Raw genomic sequence first — 24,816 nt, forward strand, 5'->3', positions numbered from 1 at the left:
GCTCCCTAAGAGGCTTCTTGAGAATGGTACCTGCTGGTCCCTGTTCTCTCTGGCATGGTCACAGCCAGTGCAAATAATGATGTGTCACAAGCCACACTGATTAACATGCTCTGATTGTGACCACAGCTGCATGAAAGGAAGCCCCAGGACAACAGGAGAGGATGTTAAAATATTACATTAATCATCCCTGTAATTAATGTCCAAAGTCTTCCTTCCTCCCTAGAATGCAGGGTCAGAGAACATGCCTGCTCGTCTAATGCTGCTTCCCCGGTGCTTAAAAGGCTCTTAATGAATATTAAACAACTGAAAGAATACGGAAACAGTTGCCCCAAATTCAGTTCTTTCAGGAATTCACTCATTCCCTCCTTCAACAAATACTTCTTGAACACCTACTGTGTGCCAGGCACCGTTCCAGACTCTTGGGTTACACCAGTGAACAAAGCAGGCAAAGATACTTGCCCTCATGGGGTTTGTATTCTCGTCATGTTCGGCTGGCATTGATACGTATCCCAAAGGGATATCCGAATGCTTGCTCATCACTCTTGGAAACATCCTCTATTTTTAAAAAATTAAAAAAAAAATTTTTAGTGATACGCTTTTTAAATATTTGAAGTATAATTGATGTACAATGTTGTGTTCGTTTCAGGTGTACAGCAAAGTGATTCCGTTTATATACCTTTATTCTTTTCCAGATTCTTTTCCATTATATGTTATTACAAGACACTGAATTCCCTGTGCTACACAGCAGGTCCTTGTTGATCTATTTTATTTATAGTAGCGTGTATCTGTTAACCCCAAACTCCTAATTTATCCCTCCTTGCCCCCACCACTTTTCCCTTTAGTCACCATCAGTTTGTTTTCTACGTCTGTGAGTCTGTCTCTGTTTCGGAACCATCCTCTGTTTATTGGGTTCAGCCATTCAAGGTGCGAGGTCTGTGGGAAACTTCACGTGTCGTACCAGCATCCACCGAGGGCACGTGGACTAAGCTTGGAGCAGATCTGAGTGACCGTCAGCCGCCTGTGGCTTCCCCGGGGCCCCTTCCGCTACTACACTGACGTGCCCGCTCTCTCGCAGGTCATGCTCTCAGAGCGGAAGGGCACAGATGAGCTGTACGCCGTGAAGATCCTGAAGAAGGACGTGGTGATTCAAGACGATGACGTGGAATGCACGATGGTGGAGAAGCGGGTGCTGGCCCTGCCCGGGAAGCCGCCCTTCCTGACCCAGCTGCATTCCTGCTTCCAGACCATGGTAACCGCCTGGGGGCCTGGGCCACTCCCTCTCCAGCCTTCAGGCTTTGGCCAGAGCTGTCCCGGCAGCGGCCACCCCAAACAGACACCCGGACCCTTCCCCTCCTAGAGACAGGAAGCTGTCAGGGCCCAGGGACAGCCGGCCGCGGAGAATTTCTGAGGTTGCGGCTGAGAAGCACTCTCCCCTGAGGCAGATGCTGTTTCAACAAAGATAAAGAACTCAGGCAATTGGTTTTATAACCAAGGGAGCAGGGCCTTTCTCTGGCAGCAAGAGGTGACTTGCGGACAGGAACTCAGGACTCACAATCTGAGATGTACTAGCAGAACTTACAGATGGGGATGAGGGATAAGGTCCTCCTATGTGCCCCTAGAAGGTCACAGTCGGCCCTGTGGACTCTTCAGATAAATGCACGAGTTCACGTTGCAGGTTGCATGGACCTTCTTGGAGGAGGGGTTGCCTGAGAACACAGCCCTCTCAGAGGACTCCCGGGGCAGGGGACACAGCCCGGGCAGGAACTAGGGAGGTCAGAACCAGGCTCCTAAGAAGAAGGGGACATCTGTGCACTGTCTGCTATTGACTGTGGTTCTACCTCTATCTGTGAGAATAAGAGATGTCCCTTCAAGCATCTCCTTACCTTTCCCCTGTTCAGACTAAACCTTGGTCTCCATACCTAGGGGGGTACTTGTGGTGATCAGGCAACAATTTGGGGACCCATTCACCTCTCCATGTTCTGCTATGACAGACCCCATTGCCCATATCCACATGTCTTATCTCCTCTGCTTTAAGAGTATGACCTTCTCAGAAACGGGACCCAGCTTACTCAGCTCTATACCTCATCTGTGAGCCTTTCCCAGGTACCAGGCACTGTGGCGGGGCGGGGCAGGGGGCAGGGGAGAGATGAGGCAGAGCGTAAATGCAAAGAGATACAAAGTTAATTCTCGCTTTGGGAGCTTCTGAGGGCCAAAGGCCTAGTGTCTTGAAGCTGCTTTAAGGGAGTTTTCAAGATTATTTTGACTCTCTCCAGTTCTCACCCTACATCCTGATTGTAGAGCCCAACCCCTGTGCGAGATGGGACACGATTGCAAGTTGCGTGTACCTTAAAGCTTGGGGCTTGCTCTCTTCTCCAACATCACCAAGTCCTGTGCTCTGCTGAGTTAGACTGAGTCCCTCCAGCCTAGGAAGACGCAGAACTGGGTTTGGGGTGGGTTTTCTCAGTGCAGACCATACGCCAGGCATAGAACTACCTGTTGTGAAAGGGGTAGAGCCAGAGCCCAGCCCCGTCCCTGTTCTAAGTAGTCTCTTGACACATTTGGGGTCAAGATCCCAGCTGTGTCACTTTCTGGCCGAGTGGCCTTGGGAAAATTAGAAAACCTCTTGGTATCAGTCTCCTCATTTGTGAATGAGCTACGTCCAAGGTTGCTATGAGGAGGAAATGAGATTATACATGAGAAACACTTAACACAGTGCTTGGTACCTGGTAAACGCTCATAGATGCTGGTTCTTCACTTCACAAGCATTTAGCATTGGCCTTGGCCTGGACCAAGTACTGAGGTATAGTGCTGGGTAAGCTGGGTCCTGTTCCTGAGAAGGTCATGCTCTTAAAGCAAAGTAAACAGATGTGGGGATAGTTACAAAACAATGCAATGGGGGGCTGTGATAGCAGAACTTGGAGAGGTTGTTGCCTGATCGCCACAGGGGCATCTATGTTTTGGGTGCAGGGATGATTTTCTGCTGGGGCCCATTCCCTGAATCCCAGACAATCTCCCTACCACAGGTCATCAAGGGAAGGAACATTCTAGGCAAATGTGTACAGTATTCCTCTGTGTGGCTTTGGCCCACCAGCCTCTTGTTGGGGTCTGCTGGTGACGAGGGGCTACAAGAACATTGTTCACTCCACTGCAGGCAGGACTAAGCGCTGAAATCGTGTTTGCGAAAGTATAGAGCGGGCACCGCCATGCAGAATGGTCCTGGGTAGCTCAAAGGGGGATTTTGGGTGGTGCACGGATTTTAAATTACATTCTTTTCAGTTCACTTTATGTTCTTCTGAGTACCTCAAAGAGAATGTTTCTGTTTGGTGCTACCATGGCCATTAACATCTTTTTAACACTTGACTTTTTTTTTTTTTTTTTGCGGTACGCGGGCCTCTCACTGTTGTGGCCTCTCCCGTTGCGGAGCACAGGCTCTGGACGCGCAGGCTCAGTAGTTGTGGCTCACGGGCCCAGCCGCTCCGCGGCATGTGGGATCTTCCCGGACCGGGGCACGAACCCGCGTCCCCTGCATCGGCAGGCGGACTCTCAACCACTGCGCCACCAGGGAAGCCCAAACACTTGACTTTTTAACGAAGAGAGAGGACCAAGCTTCAGGTTCTGAGCTTTGGCAAAGAGCAGTTTCTAAGTCGCTGTTTTGCTTTTATTTTCTATATATTTTTACAGATTTCTTTCATTTATGGCAATATAAAGTCTTTTCATTTTTAAATTTTGAGATATTATAAGACAAATATAGAGAAACCACACACAATTGATGCTTTAATAATGAGTTATTACAAGGTTACGTTCCTCCTACCACCATCCAGGTTGAGAAGGAACTTTAGCAGTCACTCTAGAAGCCTCTCTACGTCCCAATCTCAATCTCCCCGCAAATGGGAGTTGACTTCCTTGCCAGTCTCTATAGTTTTATCACTTAAGTTTTAGCATCTCTTGATAAGATAGTTTACTCTTTCCCATTTGTAGAAATTTGATTTGTCTTTTAATAGGGTGATTTCCCTCTCCATTCCTTCCATCCCTTTCTTTTATCTGCTAAAGATCCTGGGCTGTTTGAGCCACAGCGTTTTCACAGTCTGGATTTTGCTGAGTGCATAGTCATGGGGCCCCTCCACATGTTTCCTCTGTCCTCTGTGTTTTCTGCAAATTGGTAGCTGGACCTAGAGGTTCGGTCAGACCCAGGTTTGACCCCTTTGGCAAGACCATAGATGGCTGTGTGTTTTTTCATCCAAAGTCACATAATGTCCGGTTGTCTCTGTTTTTGTAAAGTGTTGGCAACCAATGATGCTCTGTGCCTAGGTCCATGAATTCATTAAGGATTGTGAGATGGTGATATCCTAATTCTGTCATTCCTTTTTCTTTATTAGTTGGAATTCTTTTATAAAGAGAGACTTCCCTCATCTGTTGCTTGGTCCCCTGGTGATACAGTTCATATAGGAAAGGCAGGATAGATGCGTGACACTTTTTTTTGTTATTTGACAGTTTTCATGAACTGGCTCACTGTTACGCCCCAAAGGTGACAAAAGTTTGCTTTTAAAATAAAATTTTTGAGTAAAAGAATAGAGTCCTTGGGCTTCCCTGGTGGCGCAGTGGTTGAGAGTCCACCTGCTGATGCAGGGGACGCGAGTTGGTGCCCCGGTCCAGGAAGATCCCACGTGCCACGGAGCGGCTGGGCCCGTGAGCCATGGCCGCTGAGCCTGCGCGTCCGGAGCCTGTGCTCCGCAACGGGAGAGGCCAGAACAGTGAGAGGCCCGCGTACTGCAGAAAAAAAAAAAGAGAGAGAGAATAGAGTCCTTGTAAAGAAAAATATTCAGTGAGCAATAATTCACATTACATGGGACTTGGCAAAGATCAGGAAGGGCATACATCTTACAAGTCCAAATCCCTGGTGTTACCTTGGGGAGTTAAGGCCTAAAGGTATTCAAATAGTGACAGAAACGGGATTAGACTAGACTCTTAGACCTCTAGACTCTCTCATTCTCACATCTTTTCTTTTTTTCCGTTGGTGGTTCCCAAACTGACTCGTGGACATCACCACATAAAGGACAGTCTCAGTGGTAAACAGACTGAGTGGTAAACAAGGAGATCTTGTTCTCAAGGCCGGGCTGACTTGGAGCATCAGTTTTCAATTTTAGCTGGATGTGTTGAGATTGGGGGAACTTGGTCATTTGTGACTAATATTCATTAAGTACAGTATCTTAATTTGTAATTTACTGTTTTAAACACGACAGAGTAGAGTGGATTTGAGGCTCTTCTTTTAACATGGAGCCTTGGATTTCATTATGCTTTCTGGAATTGGAGAGTAGGGTCTGGATGTGCATGGAAATTGTGCAGCACCCTGGGTCCCCTCCAGGAGTTGTCACCTGCCAGGAAATAGAGATTAAGAACCGAGAGAACATAAAACACAAGAATTGAGTGAATTCGAGTCTTGTATGGGGATGGAGGCCTCCTACTGAAGACCGACCCACGGTCTCCCACTCCAGCAAGGCCAGGGACGGAACAGGTTGCTTTCTTGTTGGTGAGGATCAGATGAAATCGTGAACTCATGTTGAGGGGCTGTATTGTTTGGGGGGGAAATGTAACTTTAAATAGCAGAGTTACGCTTGGCTTGGGGAGATACACTCCCTGCCAGCTGAACTCGAGGCCCTTGGGGGGCTGAGCGGGGTTGGCTGAGGGGAGAGCAGAGACCCTCCCATCTCACGTCCACTCAGCAGCAGATGCTCATTGAGTGAAAGGCCCCCACTGAAAATGTTTTTCATTTACTTTTTCTTTTGGCTAAGCACATATATTTTAATTTTACATGAATTTATTTCAAAGACCTAATAATGCCTACTATATGTGAGGCATAAGCCACATCCGTGGCAGCCCTTGCATGGGTCCCGACATCGTCCCAATGTCACAGACGGGCACTGAGGCCATACAGCTAGTACGTTTCAGGGCCAGGACTTGAACCCAGGCAACCTGGCTCCGAGGGCCTTTACACTTAATCACTGCACTATGAGGTCTTTTGAGTGTACGTTACCCGATTTCCACTCTACCTGACACACGTGGGGGCAGAACCGCCAGCAGCCAACCTGTCTCCAGGCTCCAGCAGGGGCCCGGCCACATCCTTCACCTGGTGCTTCCTCCTTCAGCTTTCCCATCCCTGGAGTGGATCTGACTTTCTGTCTGTGCATCTGCCATCCTGTGGGCCTTTGAAAACTCTGTTTCGTTCCACCCTCACAAAACATCTTGGGTGGAAGGGATTATCTGACATCCGACTTGGCAGGTGAATGGATTGAGGAACTGGGATGTAGGGTAGTTTTCCCTGGACACAGCACAGGGTCACAGGCCCACTGAACCCAGAGCCCAAGCTTTTGCTAGCAAATTATGTTGAGTGGCTACCAAAGTGGCCTCAACAGGGATGATCAAAACCACAAAAAGCAGCAGCTTTAGTGTGTCAGCCTGTGTCAGGCACTGTGCTCAGGGCTCTACAGGTAACCTCTCATTTTATCCTGCTGACACTTCGACTGGGTGGGCCCTGTGACTACCCCCAGTGTATAGATAAGGGCGCTGATATTCAGAGAAGTTCGGTAACTTGAGCAATGCCACACACAGTGAGGGGGGTGGCGCTGGCATTTGTTCTGTAAGACTCTAGAACCCCAAACCCTGAAGCCTTGCTATCCTGCCTCTGCCTTACTTCCAGATTCCTTTTTCTAGTTTAGAAATTATCTTCATTGTCATGATCACATTTAATTTTAACAAGAACACCACAAGCACGTATTACTGTCCCCACTTCTGCAAAGGAAACCAACCCTCAGAAATTTGAAATGCCTCAGGTTACACTGTCGGTAAGTGGCAGGTGTCCTCATGCCCCTTCAGGTGTTCTTTTCACTATGAAAGAGTCACCTACTTACCCCACAAGGATGTTGCGATGATTGGAAAGATTTCGTGGTGGGAGTGATTTTCAAATTTAGGGAGCCCTGCCTATAGGTGAAACAAACCATTGTTAACCTGGCTCAGGTGAGCAGGAAGGCCCATGAAGGCGGTCATCGTCTCACGCTCACCTTCTGGAGTTGCATATCCTCTGACCCCCAGACTGGTGCTCCAGAGGTGGAGGCGTCCTGGCTGGAATAGGCAGTATCCCTAAAGCCAGCATCCCTGAAAGTCAGATCATTACTGCCAGTCTACAGGGGGTACTAAGGCTTATTGATTCTGTCAACAAATATTTATTTGTTGACATAAATATGTCAGGACCCAGCTGCATCCCTGTGAGGGTACATCAGTGAACAAAAGAGATAAAGTCCCCTGTTCCTTTGGAATTTACATTCGAATGGAGGAGACAGATAATAAACAATAATAACAAAAAATAAAGGGGGGAGAGATGGATGGATGAAGACAGAGATGCTATTTTTGATTGGATGATCAAGGAAGGTCTTTCTGATAAGGATGACATTTGAGCAGAGACCAGAGCAAATGAGGGAGCGAGGCACGTGGATGTCTAGGGGCAAAGTGTTCTAGACAGCAGGGAGAGTGAGTGTAAACGCCTGAGGCAGTGACATGCTCGGCATATATGAGGAGCAGCAAGGAGGCCAGTGTAGCCTGAGTGGAGCGTCATTTTGTATTTTGTGACCCAGAATTCTTTTATGAATCATCTACCTTTAAAAAATGACAAATTTATTATAACATGCTGCAAATTTGATATGGTTTTTTTGCTAGAGACTTAGAATTTGGAAGATAAAAGATGCTTGATAAAACAGAAAAATCTTGAAGGTGGTCAGAATAGATAAAAAGGAAAAAGACACCCTACCAATATACAAAACAATTTTTGTCATTCTTAAAACGATACACGTTTAATTTCTAAAAACTTGTTTAGAAAAGCAAAGTTACATCAGAAGTATTCTTAGACAACTGGATTTTAAAGACCCTTGAAAAGCATGCATGGCACAATGTTTACAGAAAATGTAAGATATTACATTCTATTTAAGAGATTATTCTAAATGTTTTAAAATTGAATCTGCACACGGAAAAGAATCAGAGACACAGATAAGATAAATCGAAACTTTGATTTGATTTAGGGAGGGGCCAGTGGATAATTGTCTTCATTTTGAATTTATATTATTTCAGGAGAGTCGATGATAAAACAAGTTAAAAGTGTTGAATGTGCCACAAGATGGCAAAAGTTAATACTCAAATACACAGATACAAAAGCCATCAGAAGGGGCTTGAATTTTTAGAGAATTGCTCATTAGAGGAACTGATCTTCAGAGAATGGGGTTTAGGCCAGTTGTTCTAGAAGCACAAAGGGATAAACACCAGCTTCTCAGTCAGATAAATCTGGGTCTGTGATTACTGGCTGTGTGACCTCCAGGAAGTCACTTAACAGATCTGCATATTCGTTTCATCATCTTTAAAGTGACATAAGAAGTGAGGATTATAAGAGGTGGTGTGGGCTTCCCTGGTGGCGCAGTGGTTGAGAGTCCGCCTGCCGATGCAGGGGACACGGGTTCGTGCCCCTGTCCGGGAAGATCCCACATGCCGTGGAGCAGCTGGGCCCGTGAGCCATGGCTGCTGAGCCTGCGTGTCCGGAGCCTGTGCTCTGCAACGGGAGAGGCTGCAACAGTGAGAGCCCCGCGTACCGCAAAATAATAATAATAAAAAATAAAAGAGGTGGTGTACAAAGTGCAGAACAAACAAAAAGGGAGGCTACCCGCATTATTTGAGCTGGGCTGGAGGGGCACCTGGCTGGAGGGGCACAAAAGGATTATGTTTCCTCCAGCCCTTTTGCAGTTTTTCCCGGGTACAATTGTCAGCCCAGCACATTCATGCAGTTTCCCAACCGCCAGTGGGCACAGGCAGTTAAGTCTCCTAAGCAAAACATCTATTTTAAATGTTTTCTTTTCAATTGAACATATGCACTTCTTTTTTCTTTTTTTTAAAAATAGAATTAGATTTTATGAGTCATTGAAGGACAGGAATTACTTCCTCCCCAAATTTGCTGTTGTAGCCCAGCAGGAACTCAGTTGCAACGCATGCCGGGAGGGGCGTCAACCCAGAATGCAAAAAGGGACAGGGAGGGGGATGAGGATGATTCCACTTGTAGAGGTGGCCCCTGACGACATGTCCATTGAGCACCGAGAGTGTCCAAGTGGTCCTGGTAACTCGGGGTCAACTCTGGGTTGGCAGCAGTATCCAAGGATATAGTTTAATGTAAGGACGTTGCTGTAGGAAACTCTTGGCCGTAGTCTCAGTTGGCCATGGTTGAGTTGCAGGAAACAGAATACCTCTTCCAAACTAGCTGATGTTAAAAAAAAAAAAAAAAAAAAAGAATTATTGGAAGAAAAACAACCCAAAGACAAAGATGTACCTGAGCGTCATGAAGATCTAGAAACTGTAACTTCAAAGCTTTCTAGACTGGATGTCTGTTTCTTTTTCCTTGCTTTCTTTGTTTTCCCCCACACACCCCCCCCCACCCCCGCTCATGGTAACATGGCTTCCCTAGTCCCTCGCAGTTTGCCTATCCACCAAATTCCCCGAATTCCAATTCATACACAGGAAAGAGAATCTGATTGATTCAGCATAGGTCAGTTGTTTTATTCCTAGCCCAATCACCTAGTCATTGGCTACTAATTCAGCAGGAACCTTTAAGAAGGGGGTGTATCTACAGGGAAGGAATAATTGGCGCTCTTGTCAGGTGGGAGACGCCACCTTGAATCCAAGGAGGCCAGCTGGGTTGGAGCAGGACATAGCCTGCTGCTAGCAATGCAAACATGGTATTCAATGCATCCAAGGAGAGGAAGCTGGAGAGAGCTTGATAGGTGTCTGGGCCTCAGGCAACTAAAGTCATCCAAGAATCTTGAGTGCAGGAAAGGACACAGGAATGCAACCCAGGCATATAGAGCCGGGGTGGGGAGGAATAGACACAGCCTGGTTCTCTCTGCCCTCTGATGGTGGCTTTTGCATATTCATTCAATAATCAGAGGTCCATAGAATTCCAAGGAAGAAGAGAGATGGCCCTAGCCCTTGAGAACTTTGCTCTCTATGTGGAAGGGCAAAGCTTAGAAAGCAGAAAATACAGTTAGAGGAGCATCAAGTTGCTTGATTCTGATAGAGATTCTTAGGCTATAGAATACAGAGGAAAGAAGGTGTCCACACACTCACTTGAGTGAGCCTCTGTGAGTTTGCATGGACCCCATGCATTATCTGTTACATCTTTGCAAACCCATATGGAAGAGAAGCTATTCCTGCCCCTTTAGGAAGGCAGGGGAAGTTTAAGTAACTGATGCAAGGTCTCAGAGTAAGTAAGCGGGGTAACCGGCACTTGAACCCAGTACTAGCTCGTGCCACAGCTAAGGCTCTTAACTGCACAGCTTCTTGATAGAAACAGATGGATCTTTGCAGTAAGAGGAACAGTTTACAGACAGGATTGATTCACTGACCAGCTTGGAAAATCACTAAAGATCATTAAATAGATTAACGCTTATGCAACTCACCTTAGAGCAGGGTACGCGCTTAGAGTTGCCCACATTGTTGATTTTCTCTGTCCATGGTATCTTATTAAAAGTGGCAAGTGTCCTCCTGACAGTCACATGGGCATTGTGTCACATCCCACTTTCAGCTGTCTTGGAGGAACAGTGATTATCTCTTTAAATGCCCTGCCCTGTCCAAGGCCTCCCCTGGTGAATTCTGCACATGCAATCCAGCCAGCGTTTTAAATCAGACTACCCTCATATTCACACTCCAAATTTGAAAAATTCTATCCCACCATTTTGCACGCTACGGTGACAGACAGATATTTAATTTTATTTATTTACTGATTGAATATGAGCGGTCACGGAGAAAGGAAATTTAAAATTAACTGAAGTCGTTTCACGCTTCAGAGACAAGGGCAAGTGTGTAAATGAAAAGTAACCGCAATAACGATGATAATTTGGAAGAAACACTTTGAAAGTTGAGCAGACTGGCTAGTTTGAAGAGAAAGATGGTGAGCTCGCCTTTCGGAGCTTTTAATTGGAGTTGACAGTGGAACACCCACGTAGAAACGTCCTGTAGCCAGCTGGAGCTGACTGGAGCTCAGGAGAAAGGGAGAGGATAGAAATTGAAGTCGAGATTCATCAGCCTAGAGCGATGAGAGTTGATGTTTTGAGCTGTGACAAGTCCTCTTTGGAAAACAGAGCAAGTAGCAGGAACCAAGCTGGACTTGGGGTCCATATTCAATACATACTTTCCGATGTCCATGTAGGAGAGGCCAGCAAGTAGGTCCTGATCCAAACCCACTGCATGTGACTATGAGAAAGATCTGTGAAGCCTTGGAATAATTTTATAGGAAGCGTGGGGAACAAAGTCGGATTTCAGGGCACTATGGGGGGAATAATTATGTCAAAATTGGAGGTAGTGGGTGAGCTGAAGTCCCTCTCATGAAATTTCTCTGAACACATCCTACTTTAGATGATGGCTTTAGTTAGTTGTATATTAACCATGATTCTGAATTCCTATGGAATTAACCAAGATTCTGAATTTTCTGACGGCAAGACCTGTACCTTATCATTTTTGCCCTTTTTTACACCTAATACCATGAATTGCAAACATCAATGCTCAATAAAAGTTCTAAAATTCACTTCTCTGCTCAAGATGGGCTCTAGATTGCCATTGGCAGTGTTTTCCAAATTTTGATGTTCCTTGCGTTGGAGTGGGAGATGAAGTACATGGGCAGATTACATTTATTTTAAAAATAAGTCATTTAAGGGATTGATGTACCAAAGCCAGACTGGTGATAGCATGGAGTCAATAGACTCCAGAGAGGCATTTATTTTTTTACAGAGACAATGAATCTCCATTTATGACTTTGGTATGAAGTTTTAAAATTTTTAAATAACTGTGTTTAAGTAAAAAAAAAAATAAGGTAAGTTAATAAAAAACATTATAAAATAAGTAAATTTTAGCAGATGATTTAGAACAACGTGGTAAAGGTCTTAACGTAAGTGAGATGACTGACGTTTGGGTGGATGGCCTTATGCAGTTCATCATAATCCGATCCCATGTCTTGATCCCATCTCCTCTTTTGTAACTCCAGGCATTCTACTCTCCCTCTACAGGAATAATAGCCGTCAAAGCAGGGGCTTCAGTGCTAGTTATATTTTTAATAATATGCATTAAGATAAACACAAAACTCGAAAGGTAAAAACATAGCCCACCTAAAATGATCTCCCACCCCATTTTGGGAGACATTGCCATTTGGAAGTTTATCTGGTCTCCCCACTTGCCTGGGGGAATCCTTAACATCGGGCACCACAGATCGTTCCCAGTAGCATCTCTGGCAGTAGAAGAGCCTGGCGAAGAGTGGGCATCATTAAGTGTTTGCTCGGAAAATGAAAGGACAACAAGATGCCAACCATAATGTTTAATAGCTGAAGAACTGGTGTGCCAACGCCACACTCAGTACAGTTCGAAGATGACAGATGTCAGGGTTGCCCCGAATACAGTGAGTGGTAGAAACAGACCACAGAACGTGGCATTACCCACCGTGGAGCTCTCTCCCTGATGTGGGGATTCTGACTAATGAGTCTGGGGGGGCAAGTTGAGTTCTTCCAAGCAGAAAGCAAGCAACTGAAATCTCTCCCTCACTTTCTTCTCTCTCTGTGGCCGATGCCATCTGCTAGTTTTAAAAATAATTTTTAAAAGCAAGTGTTTTGGTTCTCTTCAATGTGCAGCAAAGACAGATGCTATTTTTAGGCTTGTTTTCTATCAGAAAACCCCCAAAGAACCAGGGGCAGGGTGTGGGCAGTTCTGGCTGACTGTCTCCGCTCTGCCACTAACTTGTAAGCGACCTTTTTGCAAACCTCATATGGCTTGGAGTGGAGGGTTCTGCCTCTCATTAGAGATGTTGAGAGGGTGAAGTAGAATCGGGCTGAGAAAGTCCTTCGACATTTCAAAAATGATTGATTAACCTGTACCCGTCCCTTGTGGTCTGCCAGCTTTCTTTGACGTCCCTTCTCTTCTCCCCTGGACTGGAAGCTCCCAGAAGGGAGGACACACCCACACATCCATACAATGTCTGGGTCAGAACCTTACACGGGAAGCTGCATAATACGAGGTTACAAGTGTAGACTCTGAAACCAACCTGCCCGGGGTTCAAATCCTGCCATGGGGAAAAGGTAATGTTTGTCATGTTGGGTTGTTCAGAGATAAATGAGACACAATATGTAAAGCGCTCAGCTTAGTCACATCGTGCTTGCAAGGTGGTAGCTTCGTTTCGTTGTTTTTATTCTAATTATTATACACTCAATACACATTTGATCAATGCACACATGACTGTTATATGTAAGATAAAGTTCTGTGCACCGTAAGGAAGACTTTTTTTAGTGGTGGATTAAACCTTTGTTGTATGGCCGCCGTCATTGTTAGAACACTTTACATACGTCATCTTGGTACTTAACTCTATGGGCAGGTGGGTCGTGTCCACTTTACAGGTGGAGAGAAAGCTGGAGATCTGAGAGGTTAAGTAACAGCTGTTGCACAGCTAGTAAGTAGTGGAAAGAGACTTCAAATCCTATATTGATTTCATAGGGACCCTTTGCCCTACACATCACTTCTCTGCTACCCTCCTCCTGGTCTTACAGCCCCGTACAACAGCTTGGTGACTTTTGACAGCAAACCCCCTTTTACACAGTGACCCAGCCACCTTAATATGTAAGTAAAACAGAAACACATATTTCACAATGCGACCAGTCCCGGAAGCCACACACTGTCATTTTTACAGTATCCTATTGGTTACACAAGTCAGTCCAATTCTCAGAGGGAAGGGACTACACCAGGATGTGAACACCGGGCAGTGGAAATCACAGGGGACATGGTGGAGGCTGGCTCCCACAGCTTACCTATTACCTATATATGATTCACTTAATAGTCTCCACTGTTTATTAAAATAAGATTTACTAAACAATGATAGCCACTAAGTCACAAGATTAACGTGCTAATTATATCTTCCAGTACCGACAAGTATAAAGTTAGCATTATTAACTTAAAAAAACAATTCACATACTGCCTGTGGTCACTTGCATACTTCCAGTGGCACAAATACTCCGCTTGGGGAAACAGTGCACCCAACCTGTCATAGAGTCCTGGTGGTTTTGATCATAAATCCCAGCTATTACCTGCTCTCCATTTGGACCCCAAGAAACTGTAAGAGGCTGACTTTGCTCTTTGCTGTCTTCTCCCAGGACCGCCTGTACTTTGTGATGGAGTATGTGAATGGTGGCGACCTCATGTACCACATCCAACAAGTGGGCCGGTTCAAGGAACCTCACGCTGTGTAAGTGAGAACTGGTGCTGTGCTTTTCCCTTGGGATAAATGGGTAGGTTGTTAGTTCTTTTGGGTTCTTAGTCGAATAGGGATTTTAAACATCTTGAGCTTTTTCTTTAAACATCTTGGGCTTCTGAGAAATACATGGCCGGGGCAAAGGGTGTTCTGCTGCGATGGGATACTTCTTTCTCTCTTGACACCAGCTAAGAACAAGAAGCTTGAAAGCCACAGCTATTTCTTTATCTCTAAGTTTCTTGGGGCCGCGCTGCGTGGCATGTGGGATCTTAGTTCCCTGACGAGGGATCGAACCCACGCCCCTTGAATTGGAAGCGCGGAGTCTTAACCACTGGACTTCCAGGGAAGTCCCTATCTCTACGTTTTGCCCCTGGCTCATGAAGAAAGCCCTATAGCTTCCTCGGGGAATGTCATTGTAGGTTTTGTGTATTCCTTTGCTGATGTTTATTGAGAGCTTACTATGTGCCAGGCCCAGAGAGTTTTTAGAGACTTGATCAAGGTCACAGAGCTAGTGTGAGGCAGATCCAGAATTCTGACCCAGATCTTCTTTGCTCACGTTCTCTGTCTGATACCACTCTCCCTCTGAGATGCCCTCGTTCCGGGGAGGTGAAGGCGCAAGCTGCGTAGAGACTACGCTCTGTGGCTCTTGGGGTGGAGAGACTGACTCTGCGTCTTTGGAAATCTGTTTCCCCTGCTGAGCTCATGCTGTCCCCTTCAGTCCACAAGGCAGCTGGTCTCTTCTCTTTAGAACACAAATGTCATCCTGTTTCTCCCGGCTGTTGGAGAACAGGAGCACGGCAAGTCATAGGATCAGCAGAGCTAACCTCTCCTAGGGAGTTTGCCGGGCTCTTATCGTCCCGCTAGAAGGCTCTGGAGGCTCATCTAGGGCACCATCCCATCATCTCAGAGGCCTGCTGACTCCTGTTCAGCTCAGCCTTGCCCCCCTCCTCCCACCTGCCCAGGTCATGAGCACTAATTCTGATAGGGTTTGCATTCTCTTGCTTCCAGGTCGTGCCATTTGTGTGTCTTGGCACAGTCCTAATGGGTTGGCTCTTCTTGTAGTTCTGACATCTAATTGACCACTGACCTTCGCTCCATTATCACACAAGATGCATTGTCAGGACATTTTACAGAGCTCCCCAAAGGCCTGCCTAACCTTTGTAACGGGGCTTTCTGGTTCTCTCAAAAATCTGTTTCCTTCCGGGCCTTCACGAAGAGCTTATGCTCTAGCCAGGTGCTGTTTCCAATACTGACTGAGCCATTCATTAGCTGTACAACTTGGTCAAGTTATTTCATGTCACTAAGCCTCAGTTTCCTCATTTGAGGAACAGGGAAGTAGTAGTGTCACCTACCTTATAGGATTGTTATTTAGATTTAATCAGATGATAACCTGAAATGATGCAAGGTTGATGGTACGCCTTCAGCAGATGTTAGCCGTTATCATGCTGGAGTCTGAAATGATCATTCTCCAGCCAGTTCATCGCATCCCGTGGCCTCCTCCCCACCAAGCAGGTGCTGAACCTCTGCCCACCGCATTTTGTCCTTAGCCTCAAGCTCTGTAAACCCTGTTGATCCGTCCAAACTCTCATACTTCGTTTTATGAGATGTATGGTTGACCGTCCATGGTGGAACATTAATGCCCTATGCCCAGTTCAATATTGTATTGAGTTCTGAGAGTTGCCAAGCATATGGTGTCCTTGAATTTCTGCATTGCTTTTTTTTTTTTTTTAATTTCAGATTTTATGCTGCGGAAATTGCCATTGGTCTGTTCTTCTTACAGAGCAAGGGCATCATTTACCGGTAAGTGAACCCTGCTGTACTTCCCGTCTCCTTGGTTCCTAAGCTCCTCCCTTCCCTGCCTCTTTCTTCAACTGCTTTTAAAATTAGAATCCACGGTGGGGGAGGAATCCTCCAGTGCTAACTTGGGCATGTGCTCTGCCAGGCAGCATTGCCCACTGCCCTGGCAAAGTTTGGGCAGCTCTATACGATGACAGATCTTCCTCCAGTGATGGTTCAGAGCCTCGAATGTGAGATCATTTGCTCAGAGGAGGGGGCTCACCCCTGGGGACCAGCCCTTCTTTCTGTCACCCGTGAATCCCACATTTGGGGAGCAAGCAAAGAATCGTGGCTGGCAGAATGTGCTGGATCATATTATTAGGAAACAAATTTCTTTCTTTCTTTCTTTCCTTTTTTCTCCTTTTTTTTTTGCTATGTAACTATAATTTGGAAATGGATCTCTGAGTAGCTTGCCCTGAAAGACAGGATTAAGCTCAGGACTTGGCATTTGCCCGTTTTTGCAGGAGCAAGTGTATGATCATAGCCGGATGAGTCAGCCCATTTTATATCTCATGCAAGGAGCCTGGGGCTGCTGTTTGTCAGTGAGTCCAGGGTGTACAGTTCTCCTTACACTACACGGATGCAAATGGCATTACAGTGCAGGCTTGCGTTGGTTTGTCATGCAAGGGAGGCTGGCGCGTGGCACGGGGCTTCCAAAGAGCACTTGGCATGGGCGAGGGTCTATTTAAAAGATCCTGAAGAGTCATCAGAGTCCGTTTCGTTCATTCATTCATTCGACAAACATTTATTGAAAGCCTACCATGTGCTGGCCTCTCGTCTAGATGGTGGGGATACAGCGTGAAGAAAACAGACAAAGCCCCACCTTTGTAGAACTCATATTCCAGTGGTGGAAGACAGATACGTAAATCATACCAATACAGTCTGTCGAGTAGTGAGAAGTACTATGGAGGAAAGTCAAGCAGGGGAGGGGTCTGGTGTGGGCTGGGTGGTGGTGGGTTGCCTGTCATTCTGTACAGAGCATGAGATTAGGGTCTGAAGAGTTAGGGAAGACCCTCAGAGGCCTGGTCTTACTAAAGCAATTGAAGGATATGGGACTAAAAGGCATAAAGAGATCAGCCTTGGTGATCTCAAGGCAGAAACTGGAAGTGAGGCTATGGGCCCTGGTGGGATGGAGGGATGGAAGGCGAGGGCCTTGCCAGAAGCCTGCAGAGTCCTGGGGCTTTTTTTCACTCCGTGAAGTAGCACATCTGGAACGCATAGAGTCCCCCCTCTGCCTGTGTGCTCCTGAATGGAGGAATGAAGGTCAGGAAGCCAAGTGGCTTTACGTGGCACAGTGTGATCTCAGTGAAGAAATAGAAACAGAGAGAGTAACCATAATGATTTAAACTGTAAATTGTGTGGTCATTCAGACCACGCTTGTCCTCAATGAATATGTGTCACCACGTATGCGTGAGATGGGACCTGTGAAGCCTCTAATTCCCCGTTTCTCCTTTGACTGTCATGGCGGGAGCATCTTGTGCTGAATGCAATTCTGGTGTTGAAAGGTACACATTATCTTCCATACGACATGACCCCAAATTCAAGCCCGTGACTTTCGCTGGTGCTTACCCAAAAAACCGGGGATCATGGGTAATTGTTCACTCTACATGGCTTTCACCTTACGTGCTGACATTTGAACCTAACTCCTATACGAGATGGACCTCCACCAGAATAGAATCAAGGCACTCAAGCGTTGCCGAGAAGATTAAACAGAGGACTGTAAGTTTATTGGAAGAAAATCCAGTCCCAGTGGAGGAAACAGGAGATGAAATGATTAGAGTCCTTGCCAACAGGGTTGGGATTGAAGGCAAGGTTTCCAGTCTAGCAGGGAGCTGGATTGGGAGCTGGGGTCCATTTGGTCCAAGTCATAAAATGCAAAGATTAGCATTCTAGGTGCTAGACCTGCCTAAATGCAAAGCTTTTTCTGCTCACGACACATTCTCTCTTTCTTCCTCCATTATTTATACATTTAGGGCATATTGATCACTTTTTTAAGCCACTCAACATCTGAACCCCTTTCATTTGTGAGTAGGAATGGAGTCCATATCCTCCTCTAAAGATTTAACGTGCCAGATACTTTCACAGCCTCCCTGTAGGAAGAGCAGATGCACAACTCAGGCTCTGATGCCCATCACACTCACTGAAGACCTTGAATCAGAAGTTAGTGACCAAGAAAACAGAGACTGTAGAATCGAGAGGGGCCATAGTCCATCAGCTGCGTCTGGTTTCCAGAGGCATGAGGGGAAGCGGTTCTTAGCAGCAGCATCCAGAGCCCAGTGCTAGGGCTTCATGGAACAAGGGATGATGTCTGTGCCCAGTGGTGACATCAGTGGCATCTTCGCTGGGGCATCTCTGTGCTGCAATTAGGCATTGTTCCTGGCTGTGTAGCCTGCAAATCTGATTCTTCCGCCTTTTTGGAGATTCTCTGAGCTCTCCAATTCCCTTTTAAAAAATTCCTTTTTTGGCTGAAATAGTCAGAGTTGGTTTTTGTTGCTCACAATCAGGAACTTCAGTGGAGACAGTGTTTGCAATTGATAATCAAGTGAAAACTGTAAAAAAAATTTACATGACAGAAGATGTATGGTTTTCTAACTTCATAGAGATTGGTTTCATGTTGGTAAAGTCTTTAAATGTTATAAATGCCCCTCTTCTTCATTTGGATCTCTAGTTATTTGGACAGTTCTTAAGTAAAGAGGATGAGGAATCATGCTAGACTTGCGCTCTCTGAGGACCATGGCTGGAGATGTTGGTTGCGGGGAGGACAAACGACCCTTCCAAACTTAGTGTCTGATTTGTAGATTACCGTCTCTGGAATGTGTGTTGATTTTGCCCTTGATGGATTTGTGAACATGAAACATCTGGCCAGCCCCCTTTAGAAAGCAGGAATGAAGATTTATTACATTAAACAAAAGAATGGAGTGGGCTATCAAAACACTATTATGTGACAGTGAATATGACCAGGGCGTGCTCCAGCCCCATGACCTGCTGGCTCTTAGCACCTCAAGCTCCTTTTCTATAATAGATGAAGATGTCCTCACTTCCAGAGTTGCTTGCCCCAGCTGCCTCCTTGGGGGCATGTGGTCAAGCTGAGGGGAATGTCATGGATCTCCGTCAATCAAATCACATGCAGACCTGGTATGTTTAGGTGAAACAAGTGTCTGCAAAGTCAGCTTTTCTAAGTTCCAAGCTGGCCTTCAGAGACCTCTGTGGCTTGTAGAGAAACATGAAGGCTGGATATGGGTAGCACCATGGACAGCACCAGAGATCGTGGAATGTTGCTGTTGGTAAACACTGGGGTGGAAGTGAGCTTCCCCTTGGATGAAGAGACCTCACAGACATAGATAGGAGATGCCAGGATATATTTTCAGGTTGTATTTGTTTAGTTGAAGATGATGACAGCAACTACATTCAAACTAACTTACATTAAAGGAGGCATTTTCTGGTTGACACAACTGAAAAGTCCAGGAGGCAGATCTCACTTCAGGCCTGGATGGATCCAGTGGCTCAAATGATGTTATGAGCATTTATTCTCTTTCTCTAGGTTCTGCGTTATCTATACTAGCTTTCTTCTCTCCATCTGTGACCCTCGCACTTCTAGACTTACTTTCTACCACCTGAGCCATCCCAGTGTAAAAAGAGCTCATCTCTTTCCTGATGGTATCTGTAAAAATGCCAGGGCTGATGTTGATGTTCAGAGGCTTTGAGTAGCTCATAGTGGGTCACATGGCCATTCCTGAACCAGTCACTATGACCAGCAGGATTTCCACTGGCCAGGACAGGACCACATGACCACTCCTGGAACCAGAAGTTAAGAGCCGCATCACCAACCATGAGAATCAGGGAAGGTTGTTCTTGAGAATCAGGCAAGATGGTTCTTCAGAGGAATATTGGGATGCTTGAGAATGGCTTGAGAATCATGGAAGGTGGTTCTTCAAAGGAATAATAGGTTGCTCTCACCCCAGGATGCTAGAATAGGCAGAAGCCACAGATGTCCACCACCCAGTGAAGATGATTTAAAGGAGAGATCTGAACTGAACAGTAGATCCCTTTACCTCTGAGGAAGTTGGATTTCTCATGGGATTGAGGAAGTCTGGCCCATAGATCGTCCTTACTCACTGATGCTGAAACACCAAGTGATGACATTGGAGTCACTGTTTAGGGAGGAGGAAAGTGTGATGATATCGGAGTCTTCAGATACACTGGGAGTGTGCAAGGGTCCACAAACGTCAAACTCTCCTCATCAACATGGATGAAATAAAAGAATGGGAGTGTAGCCCGTGTCATTTAGGACATCACTCCATGGAGGTGACACCTTCCTGACACTCTGTTACAGTAACCTCCTTCAGTTCCTGTCCATCTCATCATTCTTTTTATTTCCTTCGTACCATCCATCAGAAGCTATAATAAGCATGCTTATAGATTTGAATACTTGGTAATTGTCTTTTCCCCTCCACTAGAATTTAATCCTAACAAGAGCAGGATGCTTGTTTATCTTGTTCATAGTATATACCTCACTCAACGCATAGTGCCTGTCACATAGTAGGTGTGCAACACATATTTTTTGGTTGAAAGAATCAGTAGAAACTCCTGGGTTCATGGCCTAGGAACTGGCTTAGGAGAGCTTGGGGCACTTGGTGTTAAATAAGATGCTCTCAATCCATTTTTTTCTCCATGATTTTCAGAGATTTTTTAAAAATAAAAATGTGTGTAAAACATATCTTCCTACGAAATGTAAGCGGTCCTGAAGTCGCAGAGGTCAACTCTGGAGATGCTCCTGGATACAGGAAGCTTCTGTGGAAGCTTCTGTGGAAGCTTCTGTCCTTTATATAGCTGTCTGTGGATCACTCTTCTCAGAGCTGCCGTCTCACTGTGTCCTTCTGAGACGCTTGGCACAGTTGGCTCTGTAGGAAAAGCAAAGCACAGGGGTTTGTGCACCCTTGTATCTCCCTGCCAGATTATAAGCTGTTGGAGGGCAAGGGCTGCGTTGTACCCACGGCTGTGCCCCCAACACCCCTGCTGTAGTGTCTGGCGCATAATGAGTGGCTGTTGGTTGACTTGAAATAAATAGCATTTAATTAAATCTCTAAATCTTCTGTCTGCACAGAGACCTGAAACTTGACAATGTGATGCTGGATTCCGAGGGTCACATCAAGATCGCTGATTTCGGCATGTGTAAGGAAAACATCTGGGACGGAGTGACAACCAAGACCTTCTGTGGCACTCCAGACTACATCGCCCCTGAGGTGAGCTGATGCCAACCCCTAAGGCGTGTCTGTGTTGTGTTGATGTACTGATGTCTCCCCGGGGCCCTAGGTGGCCACATAGGAGCTGGGAAAGGTTCAGGGGGTACCTGACAAGCAAACCTCAGGCTGATCCTTCTTCTGTCCTCTAAATTATTCCTTTGCGATCACACATGAAAATTAGCTTAGCACACATCCAGAAGCTCAGGCCCAAAATACATCAAGGTTTGGGAGAAAATTTAAATAAAACTCAAAAGAACCATCCACCACACATCAGTAAAATTCTTCCTCAAGCTGCTATGGCTCACGGCCATAGGATACCTCCTAATTTTGACACTGAAACATTTGTTCAGGGGAGGGAGGGAGGGAGGGGGAGGGGAAAGGGATAGATCGATTCTCTGGACTGACTTATGACACAGGGTCTGTGTACTAATAGGTATGCAGTAGTTGTGCTAAATCCTAAAAGCCTCAGAATTTTTCTTCCTATGATTAAGATATAAATGAAAGTGTGAAGATTTATTTTAGTGCCTCCCCGTTCCTTCCCAAAGGAAACGGTCAGTTGCAGAATGGATTTCCCCAACATGTCATGGTACAAAAATTTGTGCCAGATGATAGCCTTCCTTTTTCTCTGAATTGGTGCTCAGAAAGGTGGCATTCTGCAATCTGTTACTGGATTTTTATGGAAAGGAACTGAGAGCTTGGCAGAGAGTCTGGGAAATGGACATTCTAGAATTCCTCTTCTCCTGACTGTTAAGGCTTCATATGTAACAATGGTGATGGGAGGCCCCATGTCACTAAGTAGCTCGGCACTAAATTTAAAACCTGCATACTCTGTTACCAGAGCTGTTCCTCTTCTAGGAATCTAGTTTGCAAAACACACACACACACACACACACACACACACACTCACACACACACTCACACACACACACACTCCATACGTGGAAGGATATGTGTTTGAAGTCCTTTCTTCATTGCAGCACTATTTTTAATAATGAAAAATAGGGACTTCCTTGGCGGTCCAGTGGTTAAGACTTTGTCTTCCAACGCAGGGGGTGCAGCTCCCCCTGGTCGGGGAGCTAAGATCCCACACACCTGGCTGCCAAAAAAAAAAAACAAACTGAAACATAAAACAGAAGCAATATTGTAACAAATTCAGTAAAGACTTTAAAAGTGGTCCACATCAAAAAAAATCTTAACAAAGAAATAATGAAAAACGGAAGGCAACCTCAAAGACGATCAATAAAGGAACAGTGCTACATTGCATATTAAGAAATCTTGTTCAGCCCTTACAAAGATCAGAGCACACCTGTCTGCACTACCTTGAACAATGTTTGTTGATTAAGGGATGGGCAATAGACTGAATGATTTATAGTATGGAATACTATTAGGCATCTGTATATGCAGATGTGGAAATACCATTGAGAGAAAAAAAGCAAGTTACAGAATGATAAATACAATATGATACCATTTCTGGAAAATAACACTAATACACAGAACACTGCTATATGTTTCTTATGAGTATGTAGATATGCAGGCAACAGTATAGAAAATCTGGAAGATTACAGACTGATTTTACAACATTGGTTACCTCTGAGGATAAGGCCGTCGTAGAGGGGAATTTAGCTTAATCTGTGTACTGTTTAAATTTTTCACAAGGTAAATGTATTTGTGTATTACTTGAGGAATTGGAAAGTAATCCTTTAAGCACTTAATCCTTTATTAGGACCCAATGGAGTTATCCCCACGTGACATACATTGCTTTATTATCATTTTGCTGATTAGGACATCAGACACAATTCCTTGATCTGCCACGAGTTCAGTGATCTCTGGTTCACAAGTCCTGCTGCCCTTAACAGTCACCTGGGGAGCTTTTAAAATGGGGATGTCCAGGCGTCACCCTAGGTGCATGGAATCAGAATCCCTGCAGGGTGGGCCTCCACATCTGTGGTTTTCAAAAGTTCCTGGGTGCTCTTGATGCCGGCAAGCAGGAGCCCCGACTTGTGTTACTGGGGAAGCTGCATCCTCCTCCAGCTCACAGCCCGCAGCCCGCTGGGGAGGGGAATAAACTCAGGTCAGGTGTCCCCCTGCTTTGCCATTAAATAACCCCATCGCCTCCGGCTACTTCTTTCATCTCGCACAGGCTCTATTTCCCTTTGTAAAAGGATTAACTTGTTAGGTTGTCATGAGGATCGAAGGAGACATGAAGTACTTTAAAAGTGGTGAGGGTGTGTGGGGGGAAACAGATCCTCTAACACACAAGCGCTGAGAGTATAAATGAGCACAGCCACTTGGGAGTTTAATTTGACAATTCTTCTTAAATTTAAGATTCGTATTTTTAACGACCTGATCACCTCTCTATTCAATTTGTATTTAATCAGATAGTGCCTGCGTGTAGTAAAAGACATACAAGAGTATGTATTGCATTATTCCTAATAATGGAGAAAATAGGATGCCTAACAGTTAAATGTGTGCTGCATATACTTATGAAATTGATTTTATAAAAAAAAAAAGTGTGAAAACACTTGCAATATGTGTTCTCCCAGAAAGCTTTCTCTTCATCCCTTGAGGTCAGTTCTCCTCAGAGGACACTTCTGATTTCAGGGCAGAAGCCGAGGTGGGAGATGGAATTGGATAAACGGACAGTTACTTTATAGCCAAGGTTGCTCAGACACACGTGTTGAGTAAAACAAACCATGACCGCATTAGAGAACTTTTGAGTCATAGCTGACATTTCGAGGGCATAATAAGTGAGAGGCACATATTTCTCTTTGATCCTCAGAAAACCCTATGACAGAGATATTATTATAAACTTCATTTTGTAGATGAGGAAACTGAGACTTAGAGAAGTTAAGTAACTTCCCCCAGGGTCACACGCTGGGAAACGGCAGTCAGGATTCCAAGTCTGGACTGTCTGGCCCTCAATCCTCAGCCCTTAACCTTTGCTGTATCACCTTCTAATCCCTCTGATACAGTGAGTTTTACACCCCTACATCCTGATGGATGGTCACACAGCTGTTCGAGACTTTGCCATGCTCTGGGAATTTGGTAATAAATAGCAAAACCTTGAAAACTATGTGTACCATTTGATCCACCCGTTCTACTCCTAGGAATTTATCTTAAGGAAAAACAAATTGAACAAATGTCCAGATATCTAATTACGTGGAAGGAACCCAGTCAGTTGGGTATTGATGAAATAGATTTTGGTATATCCATCCAATGGAACATTGTGCAGAGGTAAAAGCTGGTTATATTGATGTACAGATATTAGCATGGAAATTCTAAATGAATAAAATCCTGTACTAAAATTCCACGTTAAAGTATTCATGTAAAGCACATGCCTACATGCAGAGCTTAATATATATTAATAGAAAAAAACCTAGAAGGAAACAGACCAAATACCAATCATAATTTCTCTCTTGATAGAGGATTATG

The 24,816-nt window shown here is 45.2% G+C and overlaps 1 protein-coding gene across 4 annotated transcripts in view; it reads left to right on the forward strand.

Annotated features, from left to right (window-relative positions):
- PRKCB (protein kinase C beta) overlaps window positions 1-24,816 on the forward strand; it is a 311,977-nt gene that overhangs the window by 254,049 nt on the left and 33,112 nt on the right. For all 4 annotated transcript variants that reach the window (XM_060031926.1, XM_060031922.1, XM_060031925.1 and 1 more), the window contains 4 exons: window positions 1,076-1,249; window positions 14,208-14,299; window positions 16,043-16,105; window positions 21,246-21,384. In XM_060031926.1, coding sequence (XP_059887909.1) covers window positions 1,076-1,249; window positions 14,208-14,299; window positions 16,043-16,105; window positions 21,246-21,384 — 468 coding nt within the window. The remainder of the gene's footprint in view (window positions 1-1,075; window positions 1,250-14,207; window positions 14,300-16,042; window positions 16,106-21,245; window positions 21,385-24,816) is intronic.

Source organism: Delphinus delphis, chromosome 15 (genome assembly GCF_949987515.2).
Source record: "Delphinus delphis chromosome 15, mDelDel1.2, whole genome shotgun sequence".
NCBI lineage: Eukaryota > Metazoa > Chordata > Mammalia > Artiodactyla > Delphinidae > Delphinus > Delphinus delphis.